At 35.5% G+C, this 24,561-nt stretch overlaps 1 protein-coding gene across 3 annotated transcripts in view; it reads right to left on the bottom strand.

The window, feature by feature from the left end:
* ARAP2 (ArfGAP with RhoGAP domain, ankyrin repeat and PH domain 2) overlaps positions 1–24,561 on the bottom strand; it is a 187,804-nt gene that overhangs the window by 60,396 nt on the left and 102,847 nt on the right. For all 3 annotated transcript variants that reach the window (XM_053578074.1, XM_053578076.1, XM_053578077.1), the window contains 5 exons: positions 19,450–19,594; positions 18,946–19,048; positions 17,799–17,997; positions 17,553–17,616; positions 695–858 (listed from right to left, as the gene is read on the bottom strand). In XM_053578074.1, coding sequence (XP_053434049.1) covers positions 695–858; positions 17,553–17,616; positions 17,799–17,997; positions 18,946–19,048; positions 19,450–19,594 — 675 coding nt within the window. The remainder of the gene's footprint in view (positions 1–694; positions 859–17,552; positions 17,617–17,798; positions 17,998–18,945; positions 19,049–19,449; positions 19,595–24,561) is intronic.

The following is a 24,561-nucleotide window of genomic DNA, read 5'->3' as shown; positions in this document are numbered from 1 at the left end:
GGTTGCTTTTCAGGCATATCTAAACTCCTACCATTGCACCTAAAATTAAGTTGGACCATCTAGGCATAGATCACCTTGTTTGTATGTGCTAGTTATCCACACAAATATCTTTTGCAAATAAACCCAAAGTAATAAAATAACCATGCTTCTGAATACAAACATTTGACCAACATATACTGAATAAATACACATACACGTTATACATGCAACAGAAAGGAAATTATTTTACATGCTGCTCTACAGTTCACAACATCCACAAACACACTTAGGTGTGCTGTCTTACTCTAGGCTTTCCTGTAGATTTGTAACTGCTCAAAAAATATTGTCTTTAATGTCCTTTTTTAAATTTCAAATAAATATGAGGGTACAAATTTTTAGGTTACAACGTTCTCACTTCCAAGTAAACTTCTTGTACTATTTTAACATACATGTAATGTAGATTTTCTTCAGTGTTATTTAACTTTTTTATGCATGTAAAAGGAGGAGGAAATGGCAAAAATGAGTTATACGGTTTAAATGAGTCTTATTGGGAGACGGAGTGGCAATTAGCTGAACAGTGATTCCGCTTTTATTTTCCTCTGGTGTACTTACAAATACGGAGGGCTTAAATTCAGTCCAATAGAGGCAGCATTTAGAAACTCTAAGAATGATACCATGAGTGCTAGGGGTTGAATAAAAACTCAGTGATGCTCACCATACTGGGTAACGAACGCTATACAGCTGTTCACGATAATGGGAACGTCGTTTTTGCTGAGCTGCTGATCCTGTAAAGCATTACCATCTGTGCCCGCTGCTTTCTCAATTGCAGTATGCCAGACTGTGAAATCCAACTTGGTATGGCCATGGATGTATAATGTTCTAGAAAGTTTAAAAAGCATTTCAAGTTATTATTCTGCTTTTGAAAAACTCTTCCTTTTAGACAGTCTACCCCCAAATCCAACAAATGTGAGTCTATCTCACCCACCGTAAGAAAAACTCTGTCCTCTACTCTCCAAGGCCCACTAGTTTCTGCTCCGTTCTTCTCCTCCCCACAGAACAGAGGATGTTTCCTGAGTTAACTGTCTCACTTTTCACATTCTCCAATTCTTTTTATTCTGTTTTTTTAATACCTAAAGAGCAGTGGCTATGCCCAGTGACATCTAATGGATATTTCTGGCTATATTTTTCAAGAGTTTAGAACTAATGATGATTTTACATCTTAATAAGAAAAGAAAATACTACCCCCTTGATAGTCACAGTACAATTTTTTCTGTATTTTTCTCCTTTCTCGTCACTTTCTCTTCCAAGCCCACTTCCTCTGAGTCGTAAGGTTGTAATCCCCATGCATATAAACTTCACGGATTCTCCAGAAACACTGTTCAGAGTTGGTGGTTTCGCTTCCCATGGAAATTCCTATCTCCAGGCTGTAACTTTCAAAAATCTCTCAAAAAAACTTTCCAAACTCAAATTTCCGCTCCGCCACTTACTCCCTTTGTAACTTCAGACAAGTCATCAACCTTGTTTCTGCCTCAGTTTCATCACAGGTAAAATGAGGAAAGTAACCCCTAGCACAACATTCAAGAAACATAATATTAATAACTAAGAAATAAACCATAATACTAATAATTTTTTTAACAACTTGACCTTAATCTGGAGTAAGCATCTCAAATCTTTCTCACTCCCATAACTACACTGCTCCCAGCACCGTTTCTCCACTTACTCACCATAAATTTAATATTAATCACTTGTAGATCAGTACCTCTCCCCAGTCACTGTCACACGGATTCAGTCACAAAAATCTGTTGATCCAGTCCCCTGATAATATTCACCCAGCCTTCTCGTCTTTCCAAAATTCCCTTATTTTAGTTCTTCATGCTGTCTCTTGAGGCCACTAATACTCCTCCTAACAGAATTCCTTCCCAAGTTCTCAACCCCTCTAATCTCTGCTCCCCAACCCGGCCGAAACGACTGTTCTAAACTGAAAGGCAATGTCGTGCCTTCCAGATCTTCACTGTCTTTCTACAGCTCCTGGTTTTCAAGGCAAGTAAGACTTCACGATCTAGCCCGTTTTCCCCCTCCAACACTATTATCTGCCATTCCCCCATACTTAAGACCCTCCGTGGGGGGAGGAGGGGATCCCATGTCCCTGAGTGTGTGGTAAGAGTGTCTGGCTCGGTGGCTGGCTACCGGAACTCCTCCCCCAGAGTGCACTCCAGGCCACGCCTCTTGGCGTTATCACCAAACTTCCTCTGTGTTTAGTATCAGAAGTGTCCCTTTTCAGAGGCACCTGTGGCTCAAGGAGTAGGGCGCGGGTCCCATACGGCGGAGGTGGCGGGTTCAAACCCAGCCCCAGCCAAAAAAAAAAAAGAAGTGTCCTTTTTCATCCTCCAACAGTTGTTTTGCCCTCCATGGTATCATCTGTTGTAGCTGCATGAATGTTGTAGCTGTGTGAATGTTTTAGCTGCTAAACCCCAAACTTTACACAGGCAACCAAGGCATTTGCACCTGCTAATTTGCATTAGCATAGCACCTGGCATTTAGTGGGTACACCACGTGAGAAAACCTATCATTGGCTATAAAGCTTGATTTGAAACCTAAATTAGTTGAACTATAAATTAACAAATATTTAAAGTAGCTGCACATGCTGGTGTGTATGTGGAAAGAAGGGAACACTTTTACCCTTCTGGTGGGACTGCGAACTAATACAACCTTTTTGGAAGGAAGTATGGAGAAGCCTCATGGAACTCAAATTAGACCTTCCATTTGATCCTGCAATCCCATTACTGGGCATCTACCCAGAAGAAAAAAAAAATCCTTTTATCCTGAGGACATTGCACTAGACTGTTTATCGCTCAATTTACAAATGGAAACAACCTAAATGCCCACCGACCCAGGAATGGATTAACGAGCTGTGGTATGTGTATGCCATGGACTACTATTCAGCCATTAAAAAAGATGGAGACTTTACATCTTTTGTATTAACCTGGATGGAGGTGGAACACATTCTTCTTAGTAAAGCATCACAAAAGTGGAGAAGCAAGAATCCAAGGTACTCATCTCTAATATGAAGGCAGTACAAGGTGGGGGGAATTGGGGAGAAGGAAAAGAAGAGGGAGTCACAGTGTGGGGTAAACCTCTCGGGGGCAGAACACAATCGTAAGAGGAATTTTGCCTAACTAATGCAACCAGTGTAACCCAACTCTTTGTACCCTCAATGAATCCCAAACATTTAAAGTATATTTCACCAACATAAAATTATTTGATCTGTATTGAGGACTATAACGGTGATATCTTAGATTTAACTTTAAGAGAAAAGAATTAGCTAAATCATCTCTGGAGTTTTAGGGTTCAAGAGTGGAAGGTGGGAAGACAGGGATGTCATCTTTCACATTTCTAATAATTACTTTCTCTAATTTGAAAAGAAAAAAATATCTTCCTATTTCTTTTGTAGATGTTCTTATAAAAAGACAAGGGTGCTGACGTGATACCACTCATTTCCAACTTCTTCTGAACTTGCTATAATTACTACTTTTTAACAGACACTCATACCTGTAATCCTCATCTCCTGCTCTTTGATATCTTTATTGTTTTTGCTTTCCACACCACCATAGCAGGCCTGACCTCCAGTTTTTGTGATTTTCTTTTAGAAAAATTCTTGACACCTGCTGTACTATCCTGACATGCCACAGCCTTTCCATTTATCCAAAAGCATTCTTTGGGGACATTTGCCTAAATGAAATTATATAACTAAAGTCATTTCCCCTGAGTAATATCAAGCCCCTACATTCTATAAACTTAATTAAAATTGTATCTGGAGAAATTTAGGAGTTTGAACAGAGAGCTAAACATTTTTTTTTCTGATTTTTGTTTACATAAATTTTTACCTAATAATTAAATTAATAACTAAACATGACATAAGATCTTTGTAATTTCTTTTTTTTTTTTTTGCAGTTTTTGGCCGGGGCCAGGTTTGAACATACCACCTCCAGTATATGGGCTGGCGCCCTATTCCTTTGTGCCACAGGTGCCACTCCTGATCTTTGTGACTTCTTATAAACAACTACATTGGGTATTTCAATAAACGGCGTAAGAAATCCAAAATACAATGGCTCTCCTATAATGCCAGTTTGATTCTGTCAGTAACTATGAACATTTCTGAATGTCAAATTTTCTTTCTAGTTAAAAGAAATCCCAGCATGACAGGTTTAGCTGACTTCATGTGAACTAGTGAGTAGAACTCCTGAGTTAACTTGTCAAGGAGTGACTTCTAAAATACATCATGAGGGTAGAAGATGTTTGACATTTAATACTATCAGTTCAACAATTTTCCCAATGCTTAGCTAAAATCTGTGCACACTGAATAAAATAACAAAAGATATTTTCAACACAAATGCTGTTCGACTTTGTGATTTCATGTTTTATCAAAAAACCATTTCATATTTCTGGATAAGAATGATAAGGGAACATTAACTTATTTCCTAAAAACTGAAAAGTTATTTTAATGAACTCCTATTATAGAGAAATTAATTATTCTAATTGTCCATTCCCAAGCATAAATTTCAAATGCTACTTCAAAGCCACATAAAGAAACATCATTTGCTATAATGCATCAAAGCAGTTAAATAAGAAAAGACACAGTGATTCACTTCTATAATCCCAGCACTCTGGCAGGCTGAGGCAGGAGGATTTTTGTTTGTTTGTTTGAGGTCAGGAGTTCAAGACCCACCTAGGCAGGAGTCAAACCCTTTCTGTACGAAAAAAAAATAGAAAAAGTATCTGGGCATGTTGGTGTGAACCTACAATCCCAGCTACTCCAGAGGCTGAGGTAAAAGTCCTATCTGAGCCTAGAAGTTTCAGGTTGCTGTGAGCTGTGATGCCACCACTGCACCTTATTGAGGGCAACTAAGTAAGACTCTGTCTTTAAAAAAGACATAGATATGAAGTTGTATGACTAATAAAGACAATTATGTCAAAATGGCAATATAATAACCACAAAATGTAAAGAATCATATTTGAGCCTAGTCTGACAGGAACCAGAAAGGTCTTCACAAATAATAGGATCAACTACATAAAAAAAGTAAATGTACTTGTATAAATAAAGAACATTTAAACAAAAAGCAAATAACACACTCCACAAATACGACTGGAAAGTATAATATCCTAAGCATTTACAAATAAATAAATAAATACAGAAAGGGCTTCCACAGAAATAGGGTCATCAGACACAAAAAAGAGATAATTCACAGAATTATGTGTCAATGGCCAATAAACACAAACCAATCTAGAAATCAGAGACAAATATTAAAACAGCAACTTGTCAAAAGCAACTTACAAATATATCTAAAATCCATAACATTCATCACTAAAAACTATAACAAGTATCACAGTATTATAAAAACTGATAGTCTGAAAAAGTATTTGACAATATGTACTAAGAAATTTAAACCATGTATGCATTACTTTTAACATGTTATTGCAACCACAGGGCTCCTCCATAAGCACCTGCTTTGAAGGACAATTATTTGTTGTTCCTTCTAATATCTTTCTTCCCCTCTCATGCTCAAGTGAACATGCAAAGAAACACATTTACAGAACATTTTAAAAATGGAAATAAGCTGAAATCCCAACAACCAGGGAAGGGTTCAGCAGTTTAGGATACATCCAGAGAGATACTTGTGTTAGTACAAGGAGTCCATATTTAAATTCAATTGCTTCTGCCAACATGTCACATTGTCTCTGGGTAGAAAACACATGGATATTTTGTTTCTCTTTATATATATATGCCTGTGTGGTTTGTTTTAACTGTGAAACAGAAACGAATCACATAAGTCAAAGTTTTGATGGGTTCCTTGAGGGAAAGGATATATTTACAGCCACCTTAGACTGTCCCTGAGTTTTTGAGACCAGAGAACTGGAAACCTCTCTTTCCAGCTTTTCATTTATGACTAGGAAGCTATGGCCAGAGAGAATTTTCCCGAGGACTCAGGGCTAGGAGAGAAAAGCAAATCGAGGTAACGAGGTCATACTAACTAGTACTACGAGGTCATCTTAACTAGTACTACTCTAGTCCATGATCCCTCCTTTACCTGAGGAATTAGATCTCCATAATTTCAAGCCCTGATCCTCAGTTCCAAAAGTGCTCCTTCAAGAGGTGAAATGTTGAGGTATATGGTTCTGTGATCTTTCTTATCACACACAGATTCACAAAAAGGTTTCCTGGAAAACTTATCACAAAGTCACACCATTGGAATGGACCTAGAAGATAATTGCGGGCCACTCATAACAGAAAATCTATTTCTCTTCTTAATGGTTCACCCTACATTCAACCTTGAAAAGCATCCTAGGCACATTAGGAATGGAATGGATATGACTTCAGAAGATAATTGTGAAAATATTCTCTTTGCATTTAAGCAACACTTCAAAGCAGAACATACTAATCATAATAGGCTTTTTGTTATTTTTTTTTCCTTTCTGGAAAAAAGGATAAATTGTTATTGCTGAATTATCCAGTCATTATAATTTTTTAATGTCTAAAACATACTCATGTAAGTGCACAGTTTGAAATATTTAAATAAATGTTTACACCTGTGCAACCAGCACGATCAATATATAGACCATTCTCATCACTCACAATTTTCTCTCATAACTCTTTGCAGTAAGTCCCTTGCCCTAGGCTGAATCCTGGGCAAAAATTGTACTGCTTTCTGCTATTAATGCAATAGGCCAGATCTAAAATTTCATATAAATGGAATTCTATGGTGTTACTTTTTTGCACCTGGCCTCTTTTACTTAGCACAATGTTTTAAGGAACCATTCAAGTGGTTAATACAGGTTCAATATTCCACATGTATCACATTCTGTTTATAGACTGACTTCAGTTTTTGACCATGGTAAAGTTGTTTTAAATATATGTGTAGCAGTCATTTTATGAACATTTATGATTTACTTTGGGTAAGTACCCAGACTACTCATTCACTGGGATGTATAGTAAGTGTGCATTAACTTTATTTAAAAAAAAAAAAAAAAACCTGCTAAACTGTTTCCCAAAATGAGAGTATTATTTTACAATCCTACCACACTAATCAACTATTTGAATTGCTATTTTCTAATCTTAGTGTTTACAGTATATAGAATATTATCTCATTGAGGTTTTAATTTGCATTTCTCTGACATTGAACATTTATATATGTTGGTTGGCTATTCACAGAGCTTCTTTTAAAAGTGTTTATTATTTTTTGCTATTTTATGGGGGCATTTTCCTTATTAACATATAAGCATTCTTTCTATATATGATGGATGCAAGTTATCAGATAGGTGTGATGTGAATATTTACTCCAAGTATGAGATTTTTCTTTTCCTTTTAATAATGGCAGCATTTAAAGAATAAAGTTTCTAATTTTGATAAAGTATACTTGAGGGCTTTTTTCATTTATACTCCAATATTTGTGCCTTTTATTTTATTTTCTGGCTTTGTCATTTTCAACCAGCAAGAAAATGTCGAATGAAAGTGGTAAGAATGAATATTCTCATCTAATTCATGTAACTGAAAGAGATTTTTAAATTACGATAGAACCTCCATAGTTGGCCACCTCCCTATGTTGACTGCTTTCTTAAGTTGACCGAATCGTCATAGACCAGACATGCGCCACATGCACAGATCAGCGCAGTAGGCCTCGTTCCTTATGTTTAGCAGTTTGTTACAGTCTCTTGGGTGGTCAAATTATAGAGGTTCTAGCATATAGCTCATGTGTGAAATTTACTGGTATAAAGTTGGTCATAATATACCTTTATCTTTTAAATATTAAGACCTGGTACTAGTAATTGGTATCTTCTGTACTTTCTTCTAGTTGAAGTTTTATCAATTTTCTTAACTTTTCAAAGGAAAGTTAGAAGTTTTTCAATTTAATTGATCATTTCGAAGAGCCAGCTACTGGTGACAGTGATTTTCTTTACTGTTTTTAAATTTCCCATTTCATTGATTTCTGCTACTATCTGCATCATTTCATTCTCCGCCGTACTTTGAATTTAATTTGCTCTTTTATAGATTTTTAAGGTAGAAGCTTAAAGGCTTTAGTTATTTTTATTCAACATAAGCAACTGAAGCTATAAAATTCCTTCTAAATACTGTTTTTTAGATACATCACACAATTTTGATGGTTTTCATCATCATTGGTCAAATTTCCTAATTTTGTTCGTGTTTGTTTCTTCCTGCTGACTATCTGCATGAATTTCCTTGGCTTCTTTTTATATATATATATAAAATTATATATTATAATTATATATATAATTATATATATATAATTATATATTATATATATATAATTCTATTTCATTTCTGCTATTAGCTTCATAGCTAGACCTCAATGATTTGTCAGTGGTCACTCTAGAGATTTCAACAAGTAGTATAATCTACTTTCAAATAATATTAGACTGTTTTACTATAATAATTTCAAAGTTCATTTTTTATGTCTCCCTTCTTGTCTCTTGTGATACTGCCATACGTTCTACTTCTATGCATGTTATCAACTACACAATACATTGCTATTTGTGCTTTAAGCAATTACTTTTAAGAAATTCAACAATATAAAAATATTATTTAAATTTATCAACATACACATATGCTTTCAAGTTCCTAATTGCTTTGCATGGGTTCAAGTTTATAACTGGTATAATTTTCTTTCAACCAGAAAAACATACTTTAATATTTCATATGGTGCAGATCTAGATTCTTAGCATAAGTCTGGCCAAAACATATTTTATTTTGCTCTCATCTCTGGAAGATAGTTTTGCTAAATAGGTTATTTTAGGTTGAGAGCTGCTTGTTTTCTAGTACTTTATATATTTATTACATTGTCTTCAGGCTTGCAGTATTTCTGTTGAAACATTCTCATATATGTTCCCTATATTTAAAGTCTTTTTTCCCTCTGGTACTTTATTTTATCCTCACACTAGTTTTCAGGAACTTTATAATGATTTGTCTTCACATGGTTTGTTTTTTATACTGCTTACAGTATTTTGATCTTAAGACGTGGGTTTATTGATTTTTTTTTATCAAATTCAGAAAATTACTATATTCCTTAAAAGACTTTTTCTGCCTTTATCCTTCTCTTCTCTAATTTTGGTATTTTAATTACACTTACATTAAACTGGTTGGCACTGTCACATAATGCACTGAGGTTCTGTTGTCTTTTATCTGTGTTTAAGTTTTGGCAAATTCTACTGTCATGCCTTCAAATTCCCTGATTTTTTTTTTTCCTGTAGAGCCTACACTTACATTAAGCATATCAAGTGAAATTTTCTTTTCAGATAGTGTATTTTTCAGCTTTAGATGTTATAGTTAGTACTCTTTTAATTATCCATTTTCTCATGGTGTTTATGTTTTCCTTTACATCTTTGAATATATGCATAATATTTGAATCACTTTTTAAAGTCTTTGCTAATTCCATCATCTTTCTCATGTCTGGATCTGTATCTATCAACAACTCATCTGTGGATTTTTCACATGACTAGTAATTTTAACTACATCCTAACTACTATGAATAATAAGTTGTTGAGCGGCAAGATTGTGTTCTTTCCCTTGGTGTTGATGATTATTTTCACGTTGTTTGCCTACTTGGCCCCAGGCAACTAAATTACCTGCGAAATAGCCAATCCTTTTAAAGTTTTTAAGGATAGTGAAGTAAAAATAAAGTAACCTTTACTCCAAAGCTGATTTAGCCCTTATACTATAGTGTTGTCTTTCTTTTGTCTTTATTAAATGCCCTGTGTGTTTAATGAGGTCTGTCTCACCAGACTGGATGGAATTTCAATGCTGTCTCAGCTCTGAGAATCATTTGAAGGGATGACAGTAGAATTTACCGAAACTTAACACAGGTAAAAGTACTTATGGTACTCTGAAAATTGTTTCTGCCTGGCTTCTTGGCATTTCACCCTATAATATGCAGAACAAGGAACTCCTATGAATTTTTTTTTTTTTATTAAATCATAGCTGTGTACATTAATGGGATCATGGGGCACCATACACTAGTTTCATAGACCATTTGACACATTTCATCACACTGGTTAACATAGCCTTCCTGGCATCTTCTTAGTTATTGTGTTAAGACATTTATATTCTACATTTACTAAGTTTCACATATACTCTTCCTGGCATTTTCTTAGTTATTGTGCTAAGACATTTACATTCCACATTTACTAAGTTTCACATATACCCTTGTAAGATGCACCGCAGGTATAATCCCACCAATCGCCCACCCTCTGCCCACCTCCCCACTTCCTCCCCAACATATTCTTCTTAGTAAAGTATCCCAAGAATGGAAGAAGAAGTATCCAATGTACTCAGCCCTACTATGAAACTAATTTATGGCTTTCACATGAAAGCTATAACCCAGTTACAACCTAAGAATAGGGGGAAAGGGGAAAATTTCTGAAATTCTTTATGTATCTCCCTCAGCTCCGGTACCCTCCCCTGAAAATCCTAGCTATTTTCGACTCCCTAAGCTCCTATTTCTACAATGCCCCCAACTTCTGCTCAGCTTTTCCTATTCTCTGTGCCATGGGCTGAGGAGTACCTACAGTCAGGAAATAAAGGAAATAAAGTCAAGGTGAAGCTAAGGCCTCCTTCATTTGTTTCCCTTCTCTCTGTAATCATAGTCCCAGAACGCCAACTGTCTCAAGGTCAGAAAACAGTCCTTTCATATATTTTGTACAGATTTCCGGTTGTTTGAAGTGCAACACCTTGTTCCATGCCAGTTATTCCTTCACAGCCAGAAATGGAGTCTGGCACATTCTATTTAGTCATCACACCTATACATCATTTTAGTTTTGAGAGATTCACTATTTTTTCTAGTTTTCCACATAGGAAACTGGAGCATGGAGATAAAATTTTAGCCATCTAAACAGGCAAACACAACAATTGCAATCAGTGTAACCTGGCTTATTGTACCCTCAATGAATCCCCTACAATAAAAAATAATAATAATAAATAAAAATAAAAAAAAAGAAAATATACAGATGCAGAAACTACGTGGCATGAATAATGCTGTACAAAACTATTTTAAATAGTTTGTTTCTTCTGAAACCAACAGCTCAGTAAACAGCCCCAAGGCACCTGATACTTCAAGAAAGGCAAGGGCTCTAGTTCTTCACTCTCATCCCTAGACGTTATCAGACAGTCACTTATAGGTGAAATGTGAGAGCCGATTTTATCGCGCACTTCCTTAAAGCCTTTAATGATGTTCCACTGACTACAGAATGAAGCCCAATTTCACTTTTAACAATAGCTTTAAAATGTTTCTGTACCCTTGTAAAGGGTTTGTATTCCTCTTCAGAATATAGCAAGTTATGAATTGAATTTAATTGAAAATACTAATATAGCATCAATCTATCCTTGTCATCATATCAGCTCATGTTTCCCCTCAACGACCACAGCTTAAGGCCAACTTGTTCCGATGTTGTTCCTATCCCATCCTATTACTCTGAAGCTACTATTAATATTTCCACTTCTTGGAATGACGTAGTCTCTCAGTTCCCATGGTTCTTCCTACTGAAATCCCACCTCGCACTCCAGATCCACTTAAACATACTTCTCTTTAAAAAATTACCTTGAACCCGGGCGGCGCCTGTGGCTCAACAGGTAGGGTGCCGGTCCCATATGCCGGAGGTGGCGGGTTCAAGCCCAGCCCCGGCCAAAAAAAAAAAAAAAAAAAATTACCTTGAACCCAAACATCTTAAAGAGATCTTCTCATCCTTTTGCATGTTTTTTTCTCACACCTGAATACATTTATTTCTTCATAAACTTACATCTTTCCCGGTATATAGAAATGCTTTGAACTGAATGAAAAGATATTTGTTAAGCAAATATACATCCTTTAAAATTAACCTTTTTTAAATAGCCACACATTCCCTCTATTATAATTTTCTTTCACTTTCTCACTTTACAATGTTGAAGAGTTCCTTTCTTTTTAAAAAACCTGTGGGGGTGGTGAGAAAAGAGAATCTCTTGTTTGTCTTGGCAACACTCAGATTAAACCATCTCTAAGAATTAAATCATCAGAAAGTTACAAAAGCAGTCAAGCTTATATTTTGGGCAATCGGCTACTGTTTAATTTGCAATTACATGCACAATTTAGAAACCACTTTAAGATAATTCAGCCTCCAGAGTATTCCTATCAGCTGCTATAAAAGACAATTCAGTGGGGGCGGCAGGGGGTGTGGGAAGAGCATATGAAGTAAATTGATAGGAAATAAGGAATCTTAACTTTAGGGTGTTAATCACCCAAATTGAGAAGTGTAGTCTGTTGCATAATTGTGGAACATATTGATGAAGTGTGTACTCCCCAGTGTTAGTTTCTTTATGTCTGGAATTTGCAATTAAAACCGAAATGCAGTCAGGCTTGAGAGTCATCAAGCTGTCAGGCCTTACTATAGGTCAAGCATGGAATCTAAAATTCACACACACACACACACACAAACATCTTTTCTGTTTCTGATAACACAGCTGAGTTATTCACATTGTTCGTGACCAACAGCTTTTCCACTAAAGATTAATAATAGGTGTTTGGTAAATGGACATGCAGCTCTGCCATGTGAATTTGGTAAACACAGAAGTTTATTCATTGGAAGGACATATGCAGAGAATGTGGGCTAATGTGCTTAAACAGCTTTCAAATTTTGAGAAAAGGATGCTGTAACCTATCGAACATTTCAGTTAAGGTTGAGGTATCATCTGCTGTCCAGGTAAATACTTTTGACTTCCTGGTCCAGAACATTCTCTCTCTCTCTTCCTGTGTGTGTGTATCTATATATATAGATAGATAGATAGATAGATAGATAGATAGATAGATAGATAGATAGATAGATACACGCAAATACAAAAAAATTAGAAATTCAACTTTTTTTTTTTTTTTTGGCACAAAGATATCCTGACCAAGGCCTAAAAGAAAGCACAGAATCTAAGTCCTGGTAACTGCCTCAAATAGCATCCCAGAAACACTTTAGTACAGCAGTTCTCAACCTGTGGGTCACGACCCCTTTGTAACAATGAAAATATATCTTGGCATTAGGAAGGTTGAAATCCACTGCTTCAAAAGAATCAAGAAGGCTTTATTATTCCAAAATAATAATTTTTAAAGTATACAAAAAATTACATATTAAAATGACACCATCTGGAACACCTTCTGTTTAGAGTTTTGCAGAGCAAAAATGCTGTGTGTGGAAAATATTGTTGCAATATTTCTCTGTCTAAAGACACTCGTGCTATGCATATAGAGAAAATTTACCATGAGGATTCAAACTGGCATGTAAATAGTGACTACATTCGGTGGGCAATTATCAGCATATAACGTCTCCAGTTCCAGGGGCTCTTTCTCCTACTTGCTTTTTAGAAACATTAATATTTTTAGCATTTTAACCTAATGTAGACAAGAATAGGGAAAACGTGTGAAATCCATTCATTACACTTATTTATGATGAGCATTTTTAGTTAAAGTTGTTACTAATACAGAATAAAGGTTAAACTTTACAGCTGATTGGTTTCTATCTCTTTCAATTATTCGCACCATCTCTGTATGCCACGAATACAAATAATTGAAAGTTATTGCCAAAAGCCACAATTTTATCTGTCATTTTCAAGTCTACCACAGTCTCCCTTTGCTGACAGTCATTATCTCCCAAAGGGCGAACAGATCAAAAGGGAGCTGAGAGGGAGGCTGATATGATGAAATGCTCTTATTTTGACACAGTAATGAAAGAGCTCTTCAACAATAACAGCTATAATTAACTAGCTGTGTTTGAGTACTGGAGAGAAGTACATATTCCCTATTTTGGTAAACGATACTACCATTTACAGAGTCACCCAGGCCAAAAGCTCAGCAGTCACCCTAATCACCTCGTTCACAAAGCAGCTGAAAACCATGTTCCCTAAAACATTTGTTGACTTAATTCCTGAAAGTGATTTGTACAAAGGTATGGGTCGATTAATCCTGAACACTAGTTTAGAAAAGGATCTTTAGGTTGTTAAGTCACAAACTGACCTTAATTTTGAAACGGATGATTCTCTTCCATGCCACATATAAACTAAGGACTATTTAAGTATTAATAATTAAATAATACTTAAAATAGTGCTTGGTATCTGGTAAGTTCCATCCATTATCATAATTGTTATCAGTTTATTTATTTGAAGAAAATAGGAAAATCAAATAAAACCAAGATACAGCATGTGGTAATACAGTTCCTTCGAAATTATGTATATTACAGAGCAGCTATTCAATGAAATTTAAGGAAAATACCTGGTTGTTCATTTATCCTCATATTTCTCCTATTCTCATCCCAGCATACTCCTTACTCTCCACTTCCATAAAAATATTTTCAACATAACTTGTTAGTAATGGATAAAAACAACCATTATTAAGTGTCTATGACCATTTATTTTGGGATTGCACTAGTTTTCCCTATTCCAGGAACTCAGAGATTAATAATATGACAAATGTATTTTAATCCCCTGACACCTACAGTCCAAGAGAAAGGTAAAAATGTATCATGTAACAAAACATTTAGTATTCTGGCTTCCACATCTTGCATTCATGAGGGGAGTATATGGTCTACAGCAGCACTAAATAAAATATTCATCAAACTGAATAATTCTAATCCATGTTTGCTATATTTTAATTAAAACTATATACCACTGTTCAAACCCTTCACACACAAAACCTAACAGAAAAAAATCTTGGCTATAGTAACCTGATAAAATAAATAAATAAAAAGAATAAGTGCAATAAATTCAACTATCAAGATGGTGTTTTTCTATTTAAGAGCATAAACCCTGAGAGCTCAGATGCCAAGTTTATGGTTTTGACCATTTTTTTTCTCCTGCTATGGAAGGGACAGGCAGTAGGCATTCCATAAATATTACTAGATGACTATAAAAACTATTTCTGTTAGTACTTCAACGCCATAATATTATCCATACCTCATCATTTCTGAACATATCACTAACAGTCCTCTGACAGGATAGGGAATTCATCATCTGGTACCATAAATCAGAACCTAAAGAAGCATTAACCATCATAATCTCAGGAGTAAATACATGAAAATGCAAAGCCCTAATGATGCTTTTAAGTTAAAAAACACAACTCTGACATAAATATTCAATTGATAATATGCACATTGTCTAAAGCTGTTAGTGCCCTCCCATGAAGACGAAGGAAATAAAAGTTCAGGTAAGGAAAGTTGTTGCTCTTGTCACAGCAAGAGAAACAACCATAGTGAAGTTTGATTTAGCTGTACTTTTATATTATGTGGACCCTTGACCAATATGGTTTGAACTGCGAAGGCCCCTTAGACGCAGACCTTCTTCCTCCTCTGCCACAGGAGACAGCAAGAACAACCCCACCCCTTCCTCCTCCTCACCTGCAGGAGGTGAAGACTTTTATGATAAGCCACGTCCACTTAAGGAATAGTAAACACATTTTCTCCTCTTTATGATTTTCTTAGAAACATTTTCTTTTCTACAGCTTACTTTATTGAAAGAATATGATACATAACACACATTACATACAAAATGGGTGTTAACTATGTTAACAAGTCGTCTCATTAACAAAAGTTCATTAGTAGCTAAGTCTGGGGGAAGTTAAAATTTAAACACAGATTTTTGACAGCACAAGGGTTCAGCACCCCAAACCCCTGGGTGTTCGAAGATCAACTGCATTAACCAGCTGATCTTTAATTAAACATTTGCTTTATGTTTTGCAAATGATCTTGCACTATTACAAAGCCAAACATACTGAGTCAGTGCAATCAGTGAATTTGTTATAAAAACAAATTACAAGAAATCAAGAAAAAAATGTTCAAGAAACTCAGTCTTCCTAATTGTTCTGATCTGTCACCAGCTGCTCCTTCCCGGCCCCTTCCCTTGATCCTCCTCCTCTTGTAGAACTTTAAATATTGGATTCCCTGAGGCTACATCCTCAACTCTCTTTTCTACTCTTTCTCTTTGGTGTATTCTGTGATGACTCTCAATTGTTTACCGCCAGGTATAATGTCTTCACTTAATCCCAGACTTTGCTATCAAACAGGCATCTCCACGTTATCACTGCCAAGAACAAATTCTTGGTCTACTGCCCCAAACTTTATAACATACTATCTTTACTCAACGTGTGTTTTTTTATCTCCAAAAAAAAAAAAAAAAAAAAAGCACCATTTGTTCAGGCCAAAAACTTTGGGGACATCCTTGATTCTTACATTCGTCTGAACCAGGCGTCCTCAAACTTTTTGAACAGGGGGCCTGTTCACTGTCCCTCAGACCGTTGGAGGGCCGGACTATAGTTTAAAAAAAAAAAAAAAAACTATGAACAAATTCCTATGCACACTGCACATATCTTATTTTGAAGTAAAAACAAAACGGGAACAAATACAATCACACCGCCTCATGTGGCCTGCAGGCCGTAGTTTGAGGACCCCTGGACCATCAACAGATCCTGACACTTCTATGTTCATCACATACTCCATCAGTCCTCAACACTATGTTCTTAGACGAGCCATTTCTGGCCTGGCCTCTGCAGCAGCATCCTCAGGAGACACTCACTGTCACACCTGTCCTCCAAAAGCTTATTCATCCGGAGTCAGAGTAGTGCTTTGTAAACATAAATCAGACACTTCCATTTCCCAGTTCTGACTGAAGAGTTTCCCATTTTACTTAGACTAAAATTCTAGTTTTACACATCATGACCTGTAAGACTGTATGTGATTTAGTCCAGGGATATGTTTGAAATCATTTCTTCTCACTCTGCCACACATTCAAATACTCCCAGCTAGGGCAGGTTCCTTACAGACCATGAACACGCCAAGCACAACTCTCTTCAAACATCTCCGGCCCCACGACTGGGACGCTATCGGACTGTTGTGTGGTTTGCTACTTCACGTCACACAGACCTTTCATCACAGATGGCCTCTCTTATCACACTACCTAACACAGAACCCTGTTCCATGGATTCTCTCCTTGCTTTTCTCCATTAGATTTGACACTGATGGATACAACGTCTCACAATTATTTTTTGTCTGCCTACACTGTTTTCCCCATAGTGTACATGCTTCATGAAGGCAGAGGCCTTCTATTTTTTATCACTATATCTCCAACACCTGCAACTGTCCTCGACGCCCAATAGATTCTTAATAGTTACTAAAAAAATCAATAAATTCAAGAAACAACATTGTTTCTTGACTATGTTATGACTCACATACGTAGGTAATTCAGAATACTGTTTACATCCCTCATGTTTCTAACCTGAGATATATTTATAATCACCAAACTGGTTTTAATATTTAACTGTGAATGTCCCAAAAGAAGCGAGGTCTGTAGAAAACTAATAGTTGACCATACTGATTTTATCATAACAAATACGAAAATATCTAAACCTCATGGGTGCACTCTTTCTCCAAAGGAAGCTCAAGTGTATCTACATCTACGATTCAGAAAATGTCCAGTTTTAAAATCAGGGTCTTTCTCCAAGAAAGTAACTAAACTAGCACACGCCCCAGTTGTTGAGATAAAGAGTAATAAGCAAAAGGACGCTCACCTCCCTTTTTCTACCAAGAGTAAGACATCCAGTTTTTCACCATTCTGAACCATTGTGCTGATTGCTTAAAGAGAAGGAATAAAAATCATAAACATATTTTTTATATACTAAATTCCCACAATGTCACAATTTTTAAGACTACTTAGAGTTCAGAAGTAAGCCATCATAATTTTACAAAAGCTATCATTATTGTATGTAATGAGGAACTGTGTTCCAAAGATAACAGGGAAGAAAAAGAAATCTTACTGAGCTCTTGCAGTCTTCTCAAGGCCATTCTGTCTTCCTGAACTTCTGGTGTTTGAAGGCAAAAATGCAAACTAGATTTGTCCATAGCAAACCAGCCTTTCCTCCACTGATCGAGGGCGTGGCAATCTTTGTAGAAGAGTTGACCAATCAAATCATAGTCAGCTTCTGTTAAGTTTTCAGCAAATAAGGGAACAAAATGCTGTTAAAACAAATACAAAAAAGTAATAAAGACAGTGAAAATAGGAACTCCCTTCCTGATTTACAGATATAAGGGAATGTGGAAAAAATTGTCTTAGTATTTTATGTTTAAAGATTCCTAAGTGACACAAAATTCAAAACAATGATTTAAACTTCCTTTTGGTCTTAAAAGTTAGAAGCTCTACTACGCTGTAAAATGGCAGCACCTTAAATCTCTTTTCTTGCTATATTTTACATCTAAAACAAAGAAGACAGTCTCTTCAGGGAATTGTGACACTTTTCAAAAGGTCAACCTTTAATGTTTTTCTCCTTTTATGTCTTTTACTAAATTTGTTGCTTTTACCACTGTGTACACTTTGAATAAGATATCTACCTATGAAAAAATATTCACCGAAATGACTTCATAATATTAAAAATAATTTAATCAATATAAACATGGCCATAATTTGAAAAAAAAAAAAAAAAGATTTTGTCAGTCCTCCATTCATTTCTCCTCTGCTTAAGGCTCTAGGAAGATAGTTCTTAAGCTCATTTAACCTAATGAAATCTGACCTTCTTCCCAGAATCTTCACATAAAATGTTCGTGGACCCCTGAAGCTCAACCACAGACTCCAAGTTAAAAGTCTTCCCCGGGGCGGCGCCTGTGGCTCAGTGAGTAGGGCGCCGGCCCCATATACCGAGGGTGGCGGGTTCAAACCCAGCCCCGGCCAAACTGCAACAAAAAAATAGCCGGGTGTTGTGGCGGGCGCCTGTAGTCCCAGCTGCTCGGGAGGCTGAGGCAAGAGAATCACGTAAGCCCGAGAGTTAGAGGTTGCTGTGAGCTGTGTGACGCCACGGCACTCTACCCGAGGACGGTACAGTGAGACTCTGTCTCTACAAAAATAAATAAATAAATAAATAAAATAAAAGTCTTCCCCAGATCTACGGTAATAAGGCAATAGGTAAATACCTTGGCTATTGCCTCTGTCCATTTTCTTTGAGCTTGAGATGTTTCAGCTCCAAATAAAAACACACGTTCTGAGGGTAAGTAGATCTCAAAGATAAAGATGGGCCTGCGGCACACACAAATAAAAAGAGGCCACAAGTTATGTTTGGCTCTTATAAAAACCTCTTACCTGTTTTAATCGTGATATTCCCTTAGAATACAAAACCTGCATCGTTGGTTCATCATTTTAAATGAGTCCTAAAATTAAATGACTACAAAATTAAATGCTACATATTTATATAGGATTTGAGGCATGGCCCTTCATATTAGTATATTTTATTTTTCCTCCTTTTTATTGAATTCTCAAAGGAAATCTTAGAAGGTACAATATAAGTCAGCTTTGAGAATCCCCTAGACCCTTCTAAAGGAAGCAAATGAACATCTGATGCCAAAACCCTTATTACCTTGCATAATAGTGATAATTATCTGAAATACCTTTCACCTCTAGTTATTTAATGGTATACCTACCCAGTAGTTAGGTAGAAGTCCTCTTTCTGGATAGCCAGGCAGATGACCTCATTGACATTAATGCTGCCGTTAGGTGTGGTAGACTTATCACTGTCATAGTAACTCAAGAAGCCTCCTTCCAAAACACACCACTTTTTATTTGTCTCTAAGAATTCAAAACAAAACAAGTCATAAATTAGTCTCTATCAACAATCTACTTTATATATAAACGAATATAAACATATGGGCAGTTTGGCCAATATATAGAGGATACCAAAAACTGTATATGCATTCTAAGAAAGGAAAAAACTGCATTAAAATTGTAATACTCAACTCACCCTGGACTTCTGCAATTATAAGAAATACAAGATACAACACACAAGGTAATAAATGCTATCGATATATGTTGAATATTATAATTCTAACACGGTTTTATCCTTTCTTAAAAAATGTATATACTCTCTGTACTCTCTCCACTGTGCTAAGCAGCTAAGCAACAAACTCTCTTCACCTGTGTGAAAGTTGGACCCTTTACTCTGTAGAAATCTGACCCATCAGATTCTAAAATAGGGGCCCAAGCCCTGCCTGGAAGCAGAGGTAAGGTCTATGTTGGGAATAAAGTGATTCCACAACATTCTATATATTCAACAGTATAACCTTCCCAAATTTATATACAAAATGCTATAGCCAGAATTATCAAAGACTCCCATCCCAACACTCTCAGCAAGAGATTGGTAGAATAATCTATCTTTTAACAAAAACAAATTCCAAGAAGCTGATTCTCTCTTAGAACCTCCTTAAAATGTACAGCCACCTTGACACCTTGATTTTAACCCAATGATACTAATTTTGGAACTCTGCCCTCCAAAACTGTGACAACATACATTTTTCTTGTTTTAAGTCACCAGGTTAGTGGTAATTGGTTACTGTAGTAAAGCCGTAGTAAAGTAATATAGTAAGGAAAAATAACTATCTTATAAAATGCTATGAGAATTTGTGACTATACAAAGTTCACAGCAGAGTGATGACCATATAATAATCATAAATGTCATCATTGTTTAAAGATATTTTAAAGAACGCTTCTAACATAAAACAAAGACCAAACAGAAAATCTTATTTTTTACCCTATAAATATCAGACTGATAAGGGAACACACTGTATTCATACAACAAGAACAGCATGCTTGAAAAATAAAAACACACACACAAAAAAATTCTTGATACATGAGAAGTTTAAAAAAGAAATCTTAGAAAAGGAACTCTCCTTAAAATAGAATAAGAAATAGAAAAATAAGATATCAGATATCAATTTATAAGTTCCATAGCCAACTAGCATTACTTCTAAGAAAAGAGAAAAACTAAAAATGAGCAAACTTACCAAAAATTGATATTTAAGAATTAAAAAAAAAAAAGAAACAAATATTTGTTTTCTATTAAAATCATGTGCCTGTATTGCTTTGGTAAAACAAAAATGAGATATAACATATTTGTTATAATTAGTGCGTTACGCCTAATAAAAACAAGCAAAAAAAATAAATAAATAAAACCAACAAACAAACTACAAGAATGTGTGCCTTACTCAAAGGGGGCAAAGTTCCCTAACTGAAAGATCTGAAAACAGAAGTCGTAAAAATAGACAGAAGAGATCCGTCAAGCTACTGGCCGAGAATTTCAAAAGAAACAGGAAATGCTGGGGGACGTCACGGACAATCATTCAAGGTTATTCGTCTTCATATAAAAATAAGGACCAAAGCTTATTCTTGCTACATATAAAAATAAGGCCCAAATAGAAAAATGTAATTATGGAATTAATACTACTTTAAATGTACACATTGAGACAAATTCTGTTACTACATTTCCATGAAAATACCATTTTGGGAAGTATAGCAAATTATATGAGTTACTAGACCATGACTCAGTGCTGCCATGGAAAATACACAAAAAAAAACTGAAGAAAAGAAAATGGTGACTAGTTTTCACATAAATTGGTTTTAATTTTGACCAAAGTATATTACTTAAACATTAATTTTTAACTCAACATGTTAATATGTTGTTTAGGATATTGTAACCTTATTTATAAGTGATATATGTTTGTAATTTCTCCTTTATAATAATACATTTTCTCCAACTTTAATATCAGGTGCACCCAGATCAAGTAGAATGATTTTGATGTATTTCTTCTTTTTCTACTGTTTATAAGATTTAGCATGATCTGTTTTTTGACATTATCTTTTACTTGTATTTCTAAGTATTGTCTATTTTTTGATACTTAAAAAAAAATAAGAAGTTAACTGAGGACTCCATACTGAACCTCAGAGTCGAAGCATTCTATAATAGACATACTCTTATTTGACAATGTAAATGTTACTTTCTTTGCATTATTATTATTATTGCTTAATATTTCGATGTAGCAATTGTCTGATTCCTTTTCTGAATGTATTTATGTTCGTTCGTTCTTTACAAGGTTTTTATTTCTAATCCTTATCTTAAACATCGTTATTGTTATTAAATTTTAAGTCTTTTTAATTTTGTGAAGGCAAAAAAATGGAAACCTAATTAACACATATATATGTAAAAATTAAAATTAAAATTTTGGTGAAAAAAATTGATGAATCAAGAGGAGATGGGGTTCAAGACTATTGGTGCTGATAATAAAAATGATAAAGGGACAAGATAGTTATTAATTGCCACAATATAATTGGGTACTTAACAATGAAAGTCAGGAACTTCCCTAAAGGTTGTGCATGCTTCATCTGTAGTTTGTAGTTTCTGCAAAGATGTAACAGTTACCCTCCACAGGAGAGGCCAGTGGAAGGCAGGGCGCTGGGAAAAGGCAGCATTTTAGACATGGGTCTACCCAGGTTTGTTTCACTCCTGCTGAACTCTGAAAACCACGTGCAACAAGAGTATTTACTACTTAATCTTCTAGTGGGTTGTACATTGTTATAGAAACTAGACCTGCCAATGCTTCTCCTTGCATTTAGGTGATTTCCTGACAAAAATTAGGTCTGAAAATATAAATGCAAGAGGGGTCAAAGTGATGAAGGCCAACTGGACAGAATAACTTTCAATCATATGCATTTTCATTGCCAAAATTTATTTCTCTTCATTATTCCTTTTTAATTTTCCACTTTATAAAAACTAAAACAAAGAGCCTCGCTAATTGTGCAGCAAAAAATCATATATATTTTCTATCAAATGACACTAATGTGGAAATTAAATTCCAAATTTGTATCATTTTCTATAGGTTTTAATGACATAATTCAAACTCTATAGTCTGCCAAATAACTCTTTGAATAACTGAGCTAAAACAGTAAACTCAAATTTCTCATATAAATGTGATACTAGGAAGGAAAACTTGTTTGAAATTTTCAGTTTGTCTAGGTCAGCGGTTCTCAACCTGTGAGTCACGACCACAGGAACTGTATTAAAAGGCTGCGGCATTAGGAAGGTTGAGGACCACTGCTCTAGATAAAGGAATTATTTTGGAATTATCACCTCATCATCCTGTGTTTGGACTCTAGACAGTATACAATTCCTCAAATTATAAATTAATGCCAAGAATTGTACAAACAACACTCAATTTTATATTTGAAATATATATTAAATCCACATACATTAAGCCTAGTATGTCCTATAGATTAAATATACTGAATAAAGCCTGTAGATTAGTTTCCTAAATTTGATCATTGCACTGTTTTAACACATTATTTAAAAGCGTCATTCTTTTCAAGACATACATATTGAAGGACTAAAAATAAAGAGGCAACTTAAACTTACTTTTAAGTGGTTCTAAAAATAAGCATGCATACACAGAGAACAAGAGACAAACGAAAACACATACACACGTGTGTGCGAATTGTATGCCTGGGTGTGTGTTCATACACATATACAGAGAAGAGGACAAAGTAAATGTAAAGTGCTAATATTTTGGATATCTAAATAAAAGATACATGGGAACGCTTTACCTTTAATCTTGCAACTTTTCTGTAAATTTTAAATTAAGCCAAAACAATTAAAAATAGAAAACTAAAAAATACCTATTAAATGCCTCTTCATATGTCTCTCCGTCATATCAGTGGAATCTTGGATGGGGGTGGGAATGAGAAGTAGAAGAAAGAAACAAGACAAGGGTTTTTTGGCCTCAAAAAAAAAAAAAAATCACGAGGCGAAACATTCCTTAAGAACTACGGGATCACTCTATTCTGAAAATCAAATCCCCAAATGAAAAGTCCCATCACAACTGCCAGAAGTAAACAAAACACTCAAAACAGTCGTTTGTGGGACTGGCGAAGAAAGCTAACAGAACCCAAACAATTCCTATAAAAAATGACACTTTATTCCAGAGCCCTCAGATCCTGACTCACAGCAGATATCCTGCACTGTGAAAATATGAAAATGCGGAAATCACGAGAGCGGTAATTTTCAAATTATGTATTGAAGATGTCTACTATATAAAAAAGACAAAGCTACATTACTCATCAAAGGGATTAAGAAATAGTTCTGAAACAATGAACTGAGATGACTCGATCTTCCTAAGACAATAAAGGAACAAATACACAATCATTCAGTACGCAGTTCATCCTTGGCACAAATCGGGAATTCTGCCCCTGTTCTCAGGCAGCCTGTAATCGAAATGAAAGGGGAGGTGTGTTTAGAATAATAACCATCAGGTGGTCTCCAGGGGGGTTAGACGCACTCAAGGAGGGAAGCTACCATCAGACTAGAACAATAAGAAAAACTGCACACACACACACAAAAACACTTTAAAATGGTCTTTTATGACTGAGGAGTCAAGTTTCTGAAGTAGCAAAAAATTTCATTCAGAGCTACAATCATTCCATAATTCTGGGAAGGAATCATGTGAGCAAAGTCATTAAAAGGCAAAGCTGCAGAAATCCTATTTGCTGAAGTATCAGATTACATGTGAAGTTGAGCAATGGGGAACAAGACTGCAGGTTCATGGCAGAACAGACCCCACAGTCCCACATGACAGATGTTCAGGAGTCTGCACCCCTCTCAGTAGACAAGAGGGAGCCATCTGAAGGCCTTAACCAAACAATGCCAAGTGAAATGATACATAAAATAAATGTGAACGCAGAATCTAATTATGTAAATTCTAATGGGAAACAAA

The sequence above is a fragment of the Nycticebus coucang genome, chromosome 23, assembly GCF_027406575.1.
Source record: "Nycticebus coucang isolate mNycCou1 chromosome 23, mNycCou1.pri, whole genome shotgun sequence".
NCBI classification, from domain to species: domain Eukaryota; kingdom Metazoa; phylum Chordata; class Mammalia; order Primates; family Lorisidae; genus Nycticebus; species Nycticebus coucang.
Note: the sequence above shows the minus strand (reverse complement) of the source record. Positions and strands in the feature narration are given on the sequence as shown.